The sequence below is a fragment of the Trichomycterus rosablanca genome, chromosome 18 (assembly GCF_030014385.1).
Source record: "Trichomycterus rosablanca isolate fTriRos1 chromosome 18, fTriRos1.hap1, whole genome shotgun sequence".
In the NCBI taxonomy this organism is placed as follows: domain Eukaryota; kingdom Metazoa; phylum Chordata; class Actinopteri; order Siluriformes; family Trichomycteridae; genus Trichomycterus; species Trichomycterus rosablanca.
The window spans coordinates 9054077-9067007 of NC_086005.1; the positions used below are offsets into that span (position 1 = coordinate 9054077).

The 12931-nt window shown below is 34.9% G+C and overlaps 1 protein-coding gene across 2 annotated transcripts in view; it reads right to left on the bottom strand.

The window, feature by feature from the left end:
* Positions 1 to 3878: 3878 nt before the first annotated feature.
* Positions 3879 to 12931, bottom strand: part of LOC134332718 (protocadherin alpha-C2-like) — a 95290-nt gene continuing 86237 nt past the window's right edge. For both annotated transcript variants that reach the window (XM_063014472.1, XM_063014471.1), the window contains exon 4: positions 3879 to 5075. In XM_063014472.1, the coding sequence (XP_062870542.1) occupies positions 4765 to 5075 (311 nt within the window). In that variant the 3' untranslated portion in view covers positions 3879 to 4764. The remainder of the gene's footprint in view (positions 5076 to 12931) is intronic.

Here is a 12931-nt window from a genome sequence, read left to right on the forward strand (position 1 = left end):
TGGTTTGTTATTATATATTTATAGTATTGTAATTATGATCATAGGAGGTGTACCGCCATGTAATACTGTTACTGAGACATTATACTCAGCGTTTTGTTCACGATCGAGCATTGTGGTTGTGATTAAAGTAAAAGAGTTTTTAATAGATTGTTATAATTTGAGTGGTAGGTTAGTGGGGATAGAGCAACTGACTCGACTCTTGATCTTGATTTTTTACATTTAATAGGGCAACTTCTGAACCAAGTCCAATGTTTTGTGGAATTGGATTCATAAGAGATTGTACAGTTATTATTGGCGCCTTGTCATTTACATCAAGTATTTCAATATGTACTTTGCAATGGCCAGTCTGACCGCCGCCATCCTCTGATTGTATTTCAATCTCATAACTGGAGGCACTTTCGTAGACAAATTTTCCTTCTACTAAAATAACCACATTTTTCATCAACCTATATAAATCACTGGTGCTGTCCGATAGGTGGTTAATATAGTAGGCTATTTGTCTGTTTGCAATATTTATAGTTCATATTGTGATCCTTGCTTAAGCATTCGATTAATGTGTTTTGTCTTTGTTTCATCTGGGACAGAATATCGAATGTCTGCCGAAGCAGACCGAACAAGGAAAAAACAAAATACCATTGCCAAAATTGCTAAGCCTGTGAGCATATTAGCCATTTTGTCTTTCTTTTTTTTAAACAAAGTCAGTGTATTCAGTGTTAGGATGTGCACCTCTTATTGCATTGTGCCTCTCTTATTGCATTGTGCCTTTAAACATGCACAAATGGATGTTTCCATGACGGAATTTAATATTGGTGAAGAGCGACACAGTGAGGCAAAAGCAACAAATTGCTAAGTTAAATACGATGGAAAATAAAGCTGAAAACTGCTTATTTAAACGATTTTAGAATATAATATGAAATGTTATGTAAGTTAAGATGTTTATTTTCATCTATTTCTTTTTTAAAACAGAAACATTTATTTTAAATAATATTTCACTTCAGCTTGTGCACGATTTCAGCACCACGGACAGCACAAAACCGAAAATAATAATGTGTTACCAATTGTGATGCAATTTATTTTGTCATTTATTTAAGTCATTAGCATCACAAATAACTCAATATGGTTATGTTTATTGAAACTTTGAAACTAATTCTGAACAAATGCACTGTACAAGCTGAACAATAACCTTTTTGGAGAGGGTGGTGCACGAGTTAAAATATATTATAAACATACAACTATACAATTATGTATTACAAAATGGCTGTAATTTAGATTCATCTCATGGAATTTAGATCTATTCTGGGAGCACTGACAATGTGTAAGTAATCTGCTCTAGCAGGCTGCAGACCCAGAACACAGAGTGTATGATTACGTGTTCCACCATCTGCCTAGTCTGATCTCTGTGAGGATAGCCATAAATTACAAGATCTAAATCATTCATAAATCTCACACATTTTAAAACTGTTTATATATTAAATTTAAAGATTTGTAAATATCTACCATTAGCAATAATGAGCTATCTAGATAACAAGACATTTAATGACACGCCCACATTTTTATGGACTTTAAAGGATGCTTTTATTGTACACAAGGCGATGTCCACTAATTAAAACAAACATTATTATTGTTATTGTTGTTGTTACTGAACTTGTTATTCTTATTCTTCTTCTTATTATTATTATTCAAACTACTTCATACATCATAATAATAGAAGTAGTAGTAGTAGTAGTAACATGCTAGTTTTAATATGAAAAGTCTTGGTGACAATGTGCCATAAGAGACTTATGAATTAAAAATCAATAAAACACACAAAGAACGTACACTTTGCTAAGGTATTTATGAAAGAATTTATTTGTGGTTTATAAACAAAACACATTAACAGTTTTTCATAAAGTGATATAAAAAGGAAAAGACAACAGTAAAAGGAAACACTAGTCCACCACTACACGGATGTTCAGGTGTACAAAAAGGTTTTGCACCATCAAAGTCAAGAGCATTGTGCTATCTTGGCATCAAATTAATAGACATTCACAACACGCAAGCAGAGTACATAGACACTTTTTTGGATTTTTTTTTAATGTATATTTATATTAAGTTTTTTAAACTTTTAATGGAAAAGGAGGTTGGCATCAGAGGGAATCATGAAGGAGACAATACTGTCTTCTTTCGTGGTATTAAATATAATAATGGGTAGAAAAAGATGCAGAGCAAAACACTATAGCATTACATATATCTAAAATGGTTAATGTTGATGTCCATCAAGGATTTATCCTACTTATCCATGATATGGCATCAATGCACATCTGTAAATTGCCGGTTAGTATGTGTGTATGTGCTTGTACAGTTTAATCTGAATGACTAATTAGAAATAGGCCTAAATATTTAGAGACAGTGAATGTCTCTAATTCCTAGAGAAATGGTTGAAAATAAATATGAAAAGATATCTATCTATATATATATATACATATCTACTGTATATATAGTTTTGTCTTACCTGCGTATTACATGCAAATAGTCACTTAGTGATCTGACAGCACTAAACCCACACCTGAAGGAGGCAGCGCGTATATGTAATGTGTATGTAGACTTTTGTTTATGTGGCGAATATAATGATTATAGCAGCTCTAAAATCCATCCTACACCGTGACCAATAGCCCTACACCCAGGACAAAATAATTCAAATAAAACAAAAAGTGGTCAAAGCACTCCAGAAGAAGAACACAAAAGTAAGTAAACAAGTCTGACTGAAAATATTTTACTGCTCATTTCCCACTACAATTAAACAGCAAACTTGCTGCACCAGGCTCACGTTCTTTATACCAAGCTTCATGATTAAAAAATGTAATTATATATAATTGATTTCCATGAAATAATACGCTTGTAATGCCCACAATTTTTTCATTGCTACTTAAGTGCTTAATTGTAGATGAAACAGCTCATGTGTTTATATTCCAAAAGAGGTAAGCTTTAAGAGATCCTGTAACAGTGCAGAGGCAGTGCAGAAACTATGGGTAAAAGTGTGTTTTATCATGAAACATAGCTCTGTTGTTTAGTTCATCAAGACATGTTGTACATTATAGCCATGAGAGAGCAGTTTTGGTAATGTTGCCCAGTTTTTGGCTACAAAAGGTAGGATGCAACAAAGTAGAACAATGTGAAGTGAGCAGATCTTACAAGCACTAAAAGGCCAAAACATTGTACAGAAGGACTAGGTTTTTAGAAGTACCTAACATTTAAAGTAAATGCAAAATTAGTAAAACTTGACTTGAAATGAAACAACAAGAAGCATTCCTAATCATATAGGTTTAGCAATATTGGCATGCATGGGGAGTTAGTAGATTGCATTTACTAAGCCAGTTTTTTACAGACAGGTAACAAATTTGATGAAAAACATACAATTAATTAGTAAAAATATAAATAGTTTAAATACAAATCAAGCATTCAAAATTACACCATTCGCTGTGGCATGAATAAAAAATCTAAACAGGATCATAATGGCAGAAAAAACAAGATACTAGTGACTCTGAAAGAAGGTTACTGATTAGGGCACGGATGACAGAAGCTCCAGTCTAAAAGACTGCCTCATCTTTTAATTCTTTAGTTCTTTTCTGGACAAAAGTTCCTAAGCAGCATTCACCAATCTACAGGTACAGGCTCAAAACCTTGACCACTACAATTAAGGTAGTTAGTTATGTGGGGGAAGGGTGTTTCTGTCATGGTTTAGGTTCAATTATCCAATTTAGGACAGGGACCCTGCAAAGCAATAAACATAATTCTGATTAGTCACATGATTTTAGGCATGGCATATTTCTGCTCTTATTGGAAAGGTCTCCAATATGATCAAACCGAATTCACAAAACACGAGAGGTCATTAATTAATTTAATACAAAATGAAAATGTATTAAATTGCATTATATGCACCAGATTCACCACAAACATCACAACACCATTTAAGAAGAGAACTTTTGTAAGAATAGTGTTCAGTTACTTCAGGACAGCTCCAGAAACTTATAAAATAAAAGCTTTTTCTAGTGAGCAAACAAAGACGCTGAGTTTTGCTAGTTATTTGTCACCTGTCTGTATATACCAAACTAGTTTGCATGTTAATGTGTATTTAAATTTTAAACTCAATGTATCTACCAGGCTGTACTTCTTCGTTACCATGAGTAAAGCTAAAACATGTCTCGAGTTTTTAGCATTAATATGTCACTCCAAGGCAGCAGGGGGCTCTGTGCGCACCAGTACTTGAAGATGGTATGTACAATACTACAGTAGTGTACTACCCCTGAATCTAACCAGCATTAATCTCTCATAAAAATAAACAAATCACCACATTTTACAGATTGTTTGTGTCATTTCAATACAAACTACTGTATGTAAGCCCAGGTCATAATAAAGGTGTGAGGGTTTGGGGAACACCAAACCCTCAGAACTTAGATTTAAGGACTGGCCTGATTGCTTATGTTTAGATTTCTGTTAGCCTCATGTAGCGATGTGGAACAAGAACTTTTGAGTGCATAAGGTAGTACAAAGCCAATTATTGCATTCTGGGAGCCAATATGGTACAATAACAGGATCTCATTTGTGGTTGGTTACTGAAAGATCAGCACTGGGCAGAGCTGGCAAATCAAGATTGCCATACTTAAAGCTGCATGTAACAAGCACATCATTGTAGATGTTTATATTTCTCTTTTCTCCTGGTTTTTCAGTCTGCGTTTTTAGTTACCAACTCCAGCTGGAAGATTGTTTCAAAAACATCTCTGTCATCTATTCATCCCCATCCTCCTTGCCCTTTTCCTTCTTGTCCTTCTTTTCCTTCTTCTTCTTTTTCTTTTTCTTAGCCTCCTCTTTTTTGCCAAATGTGATGAAGTCACCCTTGTCGTCCATGGCACCAGGGTCCTGGCGGATGGAAATGATAGCAGGAGAGCCAGGGATGATAAAAGCTTCAGGGGGGATCTCTCCTGGCTTTAAGGCCTGTGGGGGGCCATAGCCTGGGCCAGCACCATAACGGAAGCTCCAGCTGTTGCTGTTGATCCCAGCTCCAACCGGAGGGGAGAGTTGTCCTTCAGCCTCGCCATCTGTGTGAAAGACATAATGCAGTTCAGAAAAGCTTAGTTCTTTGGCTTATTCTATGTATTTAAAGTTTACATTTGGCTGATACACACATGATATCATCTGAATGTTCAAATTTGGCCTTAACAAAGATAATTCTGTATTGTGATGGATATAAAAAAGTAATAAAATTAGCCAGCACATAATTTCTACTTTACTTATTATTGACTACATATTGCAGTAGATGTTGTAGAAGCAATTATGTTGTACAGTATAAGTATGTATGTGGAGAGTAAGAAAACTGGTCACTGTAGCACCAAAACTTAAAAACTGGCAAACAATCATAAAGACCATGGGTCAGACACCTCTGAATGGCCATCATGCTTTTTCTGTCATTTTGTTTACAATAAACATAGAAATCTAATCTAAATCTTGTAAAATCTTATAAAAACAGCATCTTCAGCTATATCTGTTTTATTGTGGAATAGATCTTTTAAAAATAAATTATATTAAAAGCTTAGTAGGGTAAAGTGTAAGGTATTTAGATCTCTTGACTTTGTGCACAATTTGTTGTGTGGTGGGTTTAATTTTGAATGGATATAATTACCACAAGTAACCAAATGTCTACACGAAATCACAAATAATAAAGTAAAAACGTGTCTTTTTCTAACTTAATTACAAGTCAAAAATTTAAATAACAATAATAATAACAACAACAACAACAACAACAATAATAATAATAAGAAGAAGCGTAAGAAAAAGAAGAAAAAATAAAAAACAATTGGGAATTTCTTTTTAGAATTATAACATTTCTGCTTTCAGGTCTCGCCATCTACTTCTGCTTCTCTTTTTTTCCACACAATTTATGTTTGCATTAATTATTTCTCAGTTCTCTTGCACTTACAGCACCTTCCTTCCAATTCAGTATGACTATTCTGCAGGTATAAGCTGGTGCCAACAGTAAGCATTCTATTACGTCCGATAAAAATATGAATACTTTTTAAACTTATTTAGGATACTTGTCGGATTAAATACAGTATGGTAGCACAGTTGGTGCTATGGGGTGCCACACAGCAGCAACGGTCTTGGGGACCTTTGTTTAATCTTTTCACTCTGGTCTGAGTGTTAATTTTCTTTTGCACTTTGGAAATAAAACAAGTATGATACATTGCCACACAGTGTAAGTACATACTGTATATGTGTAAGGGTGTGTGACCCTGTAATTAAAAACACTGATCTCACTGACCCTAACCAGATTGAAGCAGCTGGTTAAATGAATAATAGAAATACATTAAATGAATGTTACACTCACTTGACTTTTGCTACACCTTCTCATGCAGCATATGGTCATTAATTATGGTCATTAATTATGGTCATTAATTGATTTTTCTCATCCATTTTTAGCCCCAACATCCTCACTTGCTTTTTACAACCTGTATTGTATTGATTTGGCTAGGAACATTAAAAATTTCTTTTTCTGTTAAAATGAAGGAATGCTTTAAAAAACTTTACAACTCTTTTATAGGGGCCCTTTTAGTGCAATGCATTAAATTATGAAAATAGATGATTATTGTCTTTAGTCCCAGCCACTGACCTCTGCACAGCAGTCAAAGTGACAACTGGTGTTAGAGCAGCCACTTTTACTAATTCTCAAAAAGAATGATGCCTTTAAAGAAAAGCCTGACTTAATTTCCATTTTTTCCAAATTTATATAATAGACTAAACTGAGCTCTGACAAACAGAGTGCTGTGTCAGTGTAATATGTTGCATGAGAACAGAGCTAATATTACAGTCACAAAGGGTCTGAATTAAAATCATTATTAAATATGACATAACACACACCATTATATATCAACTGATGGGAAAACATAAACCATATGCCCCAATGTAATGCAGAAAAAACTAAGTAAAAGTTTTTAAAATAAATGAAACTAAAAAATGGTTACAAGCCATTTGCAAGCCATTTGTCTAGGATATACCTGAACCACAGTATGAACCCTCATCTTCGAATGAAAAAAAATAAAACAGTGTCAAATCTACCCAGGAAATTTCTTTAAAATCTAATTCAGAACGTGTCTTTTTAATATCTAAAAAATTGTAGAAACTATTGCCTTTGCTAAGGTCAGAGATGAATGACTCAACAATGAAAAAAGGAAATCAGAAAAAATGACAAATATGATTCTGCCAAACTCTTTGGAATGTTCAGACAAATTAATCCAATATGGAATATTTTGGATGATCGCGTTATGTCTGGTGAAAAGCAAACATGGTATTTCATACTAAGTGCATCTTATCAAATGATAAGGGCAGTGTGATTGTGTGGCAGAACTTTGTCATTTTAGAGGAAACACAGAATTTTACTCTCTCAAAAATTCTTATGGAAATTGAACAGTCATCTGTCTGTGAGTTAAAGCTGAGAGTGTTATTGGGTTATGCAGCCGTACAGAAAGCTAGTTCACATCTGTATTGCTTAAAAGAAAAAGAAGTAGAAATTTTGGAGCCTCGTTAAAGCTGTGACTTGAACCCAGTAAACACGATGCGAAGAGACCTAAAATAAGCAGCAAAATCAAAAAGTTTGTCTGATTTTTTAAAAATCACAGATTTCACAGATTTTTTAACAAAAGTGCCACATTTCACGGCAGTCATTTAATAACACTCATAAACTGAATGATAGAATAAATGAAAGCTACAATACACAGCACAGCCTACCCTAACAAATACGTGAATACTCGTCAGCATCCACATAATCGGTTGGGAGTTTTTCAAACTTAGTTTTGTCTAACCGATTGCTAATGTAACCGAGCGTTTTTAGAGTTTGACAAGTTAATGAAGAAAGAAATAAACTGTAGATAGACAAACTATCAGGAGCACAATACTTTTTTTTTTTTTAACACAAATCACAGAGAGATGATCAAGTGTGTATAGAAGCACACTTTTTTATTGACTATTGAATCCCTAAAAAGAACAAATGCACTCAATTTGTAAACACAAACATCAAACATTGTCAACACACTACACCACAGAAAGGTCTGTTACACTAACATAATTATGATGGTGTATAATGCTGTATGATTGCTTGGACCACCTAATATTTCATACGCTACCCGAATAAAAAATGTTAAATCGCTAAACACAACTTACATTTTGAATTAAAAAAATTTTAATTTTGAAACTTCATATTACACAGGAAGCAGTTCATTTCACGGTCCATGATGAGGTTTACACCGCCGTGAATTAGGTAGGGCCTTAATTATAAACATCCAAATCAGTTTTTAATCATCATATTTCTGTATTTCACGGTATTTCAAATTCTACTGAGCTACATCTCACTAAAACTGTTACCACGCTAGCCAGATGTCAAGAATTTGACACCCAAATTTGATAAAGAAAGTGCTCTATATTGTGAGTATTGCTATGTGATGTACTCTACAGTTCCTTTCTGGGATCTGTAGCGGTAGCCTAGTGGGTAGGGCTTTGGGCTATCAACTGAAAGGTTGAGAGTTTGAATCCCAGTTGTGACATGCAGCCACTGTTGGGCCCTTGAGCAAGGCCCTTAACCCTCTGTGCTCCAGAGGCGCCTTACAATGGCTGACCCTGTGCACTGACCCCAGCTTCCAAACAAGCTGGGACATGTAAAGAAAGAATTTCATTGTATTGTAAACCTCTATATGTGTATATGACAAATAAAGGCATTCTATTCTGTTCTATTCTACTCCACATGTCTTAAACATCCAACAGTTACAGCATTCTCAGCCTTATTTCTATCTATAGCTTTCTGCCCTCTTTTCTCATTCACCATGCCAGGAGTTCCTCTCCTTTCCTTTATCCATCCTTTCCCTCTGCCTCTCTGAGTATGAATTGTTGCTGTGGAAACTGCCTCCCCCCATCTATGCTCACCCACTCCCTGCTACTGCAGCAATCTCTCAAGGTTCACTGCTGTTGCTTGGCAACCAGTCACAAAGTGTTCCCTAGCAACACAACCACCGCAAGGTCTTGTCAGTGCACACAATCCGTGGTCAACCATAGCTCTCAGTAGAAAATCTTCTTCTGTGTCACCAACATTACAATTTTTAAACAAATGTGTAAATTTCCATATATTTGTCCTTTTCCCTCTTCATAGACTGTCACTGAACAAACATACTGAAATAAATATATTGCCATCCGCTGTACAGTCAGACAGTTACACATCTGCACAGTCAATCCCTGCTTGGCAATAATTAGCAGACAAACATAGCACAGAGCTTCAAGTAATGAATAACGTTGTGCCAATGTAGCAGACTTCTTGCTTTACATTATGAAAATGTCTTCACAGCCTTCCTGTGCAAAATGGTTCTTACAAAAAAAATAAACAATTAAAGTAGATTATTTTTCTTAATTTAGTCATTTTTGTTTCATGATCAGGGCTTGGGTTCTGCACCACCCAGAAATACTAAGAACAATGCAGGTACACGTCGAGGGCAGGGTGCTAATCCATTACAAGAAAAAAAATCCACACACATTTACACTCTCACTCTTTTAAATCATCTAGAGCTGCTAGTCAACCTACATGCATGATTTAAACAAGTGGGATAAAATCAGAGTACCTGTTGGAAACCAATAAGGACACATAGTGAACACAAGAAACACCCAACAGCCAATGACTGTAGGCGAGGATCAAGCTCTGGTCCCCAAAAAGTCATGTGGCTGTGCATTGTGCATGTTACAGCTCTATGTAGGAGACCACCTCTGGCTAGTGCAGAGCCTGATGACTTTACTTGTGTCACAGTCTGCCCTACTCTTTGACCATGTCATGCATGAGGCATGTGGGTGGATTTTACACTAGATTATGGTTTATGACGTTTAAGATCTTTCATTCAGCCACAAGCTTATTTGAGCAACAGAGTCTGGCATGCAGTTGGCTTTCAAATTCATCCCAAAAATGTTGGATAGGATTGAGGTTATGGCTTATTTTTCTTTCATATCAAACAATATTTTTATGAATCACACTTAATGCTCAGGGGATTGCTACACAGACATAGTAAAGGACATTTCTGTGCTAAACTGAATGCCACTGTATACTATAGCATTAACGTTTATTTTGGGTGTAAGGAAACATAGCCATCAACACAAAAGAACAACTGTCTGTGCATTAGGACTGGTTCTTCAAACAGTTGATATAGTGTAAGTGTAAGCCCAGAGAACATGTCTTCACTTCAGTTTGAATGGTTATGTGCTTTACACCATGCAAATTTGTGACATTGCTTTGAGTTTTTAACCATTAACAGATGATTATTGTACCATACTTCATTGTGCTTCATGGGTGAGCTGTTTTTCCTCAGACATTTTGCCTCTTTTGTCACTTATACAACACGTACAGTTAACAAAGCAGCTGCAATAGAACAAAATCTAATAACCTGGTTTACCTCAAAAGAGGCATCTGTTGTGCTTTTTAATTGGAGAGATCACTTTACTTCAGTTAAAAGTTAACAAATTTGTTTATTACAAATGGTAGGAAAGTCAAGGGTACAACAGCTCGGCCGAGGACTCTTTTTACCTAATATCAGGCGCATGCAAAAAAAGAGCCCTGTTTGTCTCTCCATACACACTCTTATAGTCCCCTTATCTATGCCGGGGGCGTGCTCACATTCTTACACATTCTTTGTTCTCAAACTGATTTCATCAAGTCTTAATCAACTAAGGCATATCCAGTATCTTTCTACTGCAGTCAGCATACATGTCAACTGACCCGTACACGGCCTTCATTTACTTAACAGTATCATAATCAAGTTTTACATTGTCCATTTAATAATCTTACACATCCCATAACATAACATTTACCTGTATTCTCTCCTACAGAAATCAAGCTTCTGCAGGTTTAGTCTATCTATTGTTCAATCAGATTGTCAATATCTTACTCTTCCACCACCCAGGAGACCCACAGCTTCTGCCTAACCTCTCTAACAGGACACCAGATCGATACTCTTGTGTCTGTCTATAAATGTGATAAATACTAAATAAGAAGAAAAAACGTCATGACCCAATCCTATGACCACCCCTGCAGTGAGACATTTAATTACCAAAACATGACACCTCTGTAATTTTGCTCTGGATAAACTGGCCAGTTAACACAGGTATTCAGGCATGTAATAAGGTCATGGCATTCAGCAAAAGTTTAAAACTCAATGGATGATAATAAAAGATTTTAACTAATTAACTGAATTCATTTGAATTCTCTTAAAGGTGTAACTAAATCAAAAAGACTTGCAAAAAGACTTACTAAAACAACACTTTGTTTCTCACCCAAAATACACCATCACTGTCAGCTAATGATTAGGCACTTGTACAGGCTAATTATGAGTTTTAGTGTAGAAATAATGTAGATATTAGAAAGAAGATCCTGCCAGAAAGAAAAAAAGCCCTGTTAGAATGTTTTTTGGCTGATCGTGGGTAAAAAAAAAAAAAGTACAGTGTATAAGTAAGCATTTCACAGTTTGATTCTGTTACCCCTTGCAGCTCTAGCAGCTGCTGTAAGTACTGAATGCTAGTATCTCTTAACATTAAAATTTGTAATCGAGATTAATCTTGATTAAAGAACAAAATTAATCGCGATTAATCTCGATTAAAATGTTTAATCGTGTGACAGCCCTAATATATATGTATTCATCTCAATTAATCGCAAACTAATAATTAAGCAAAATTTGAACAGTTATGCACATTGTTATTGCAAGAACGTGTTTACCAATAAAACATTCATAAAATATGATAAAATTGTTCAATCTAAATTCATTGTAAAAAGCACATTATCTGACAAAAGTGAGGATCTTTTCCTGTTCATGACCCTGACACTGAAAACAGGTGCACCAACCATAATGTTTTGATCTAATATAAGGCATCAATAAAGCATCAAAACACAGATATGATTATTTCATAGATCTATTAAGAAAACCCTTTAATACTGTTTGTGCAGAAAGAATACTGGGAAATACTGTTCTAAATTACCATTTAAACATCTATAAATACCTGAAACAGTCAAGTTAGCAGACATTATCTATAAGTAATTGACTGTTGCTATATAAAAAAAGTGTTAATTAAAACAGTCCATGTAAACGCTTAGTCCATATAAATATCAGATACGAATGTGTTTTTAGATAACTACAAACATCACAAATATAAATCATGTTTATAACCATGTGATAGAATAAGCTGAATAAACTGTAGAGATGAAACATCACACAGAGTTTCACTTTTTACCGGAGGGGAGGAGGCGGAGCTACACGGTTTTGATGGACAGCTCTAGCAGCCAATGGAGATACTCGTTATTAAGCTTGCGTGATTTCATTCATCTTTTCATCAACACGTAAAAAAAGTGAAAACCGCTAAAAGTAGTTTATCATCGGACAGTTCATGCGCTTTACATCCTAATTCATCTAAAATACAGTTAATTACCACAGAGACACACATGTATGTGGCACAAACAGCCAAATAAAAATAGTTAGATACAGCCCTAATTTTTACCCATATTTAAATCACCTAAAGATTATTTACAATACACAATAACTGACTACATTACTTAGCTCATAGCTCATTAACACTAAAGCTCCATGGGATTTGTAGTATTGGTATCATTGTTTGCCAATTTACACTTCCTGCCACGAGATGAAGCAAGCAAAGGTAATCGACTCGTTACATAAAAGTATGCTCATTATGTAAACTTGTAACTTTAAAAATAACAAAGAAGATGTTCTTAAAACAGAATTACTGAAGGTGTGCTGTGCGCTAGTATAAATGTGGACAAATGCGGTAATGGTAAAAAAAAGCAAAGTGATTTCACATCTAGTTTTCTATATATTTTTATTTATTTATTGTTTAAGTGTTTACAAAGTCACATGAAACATTGTTGTAA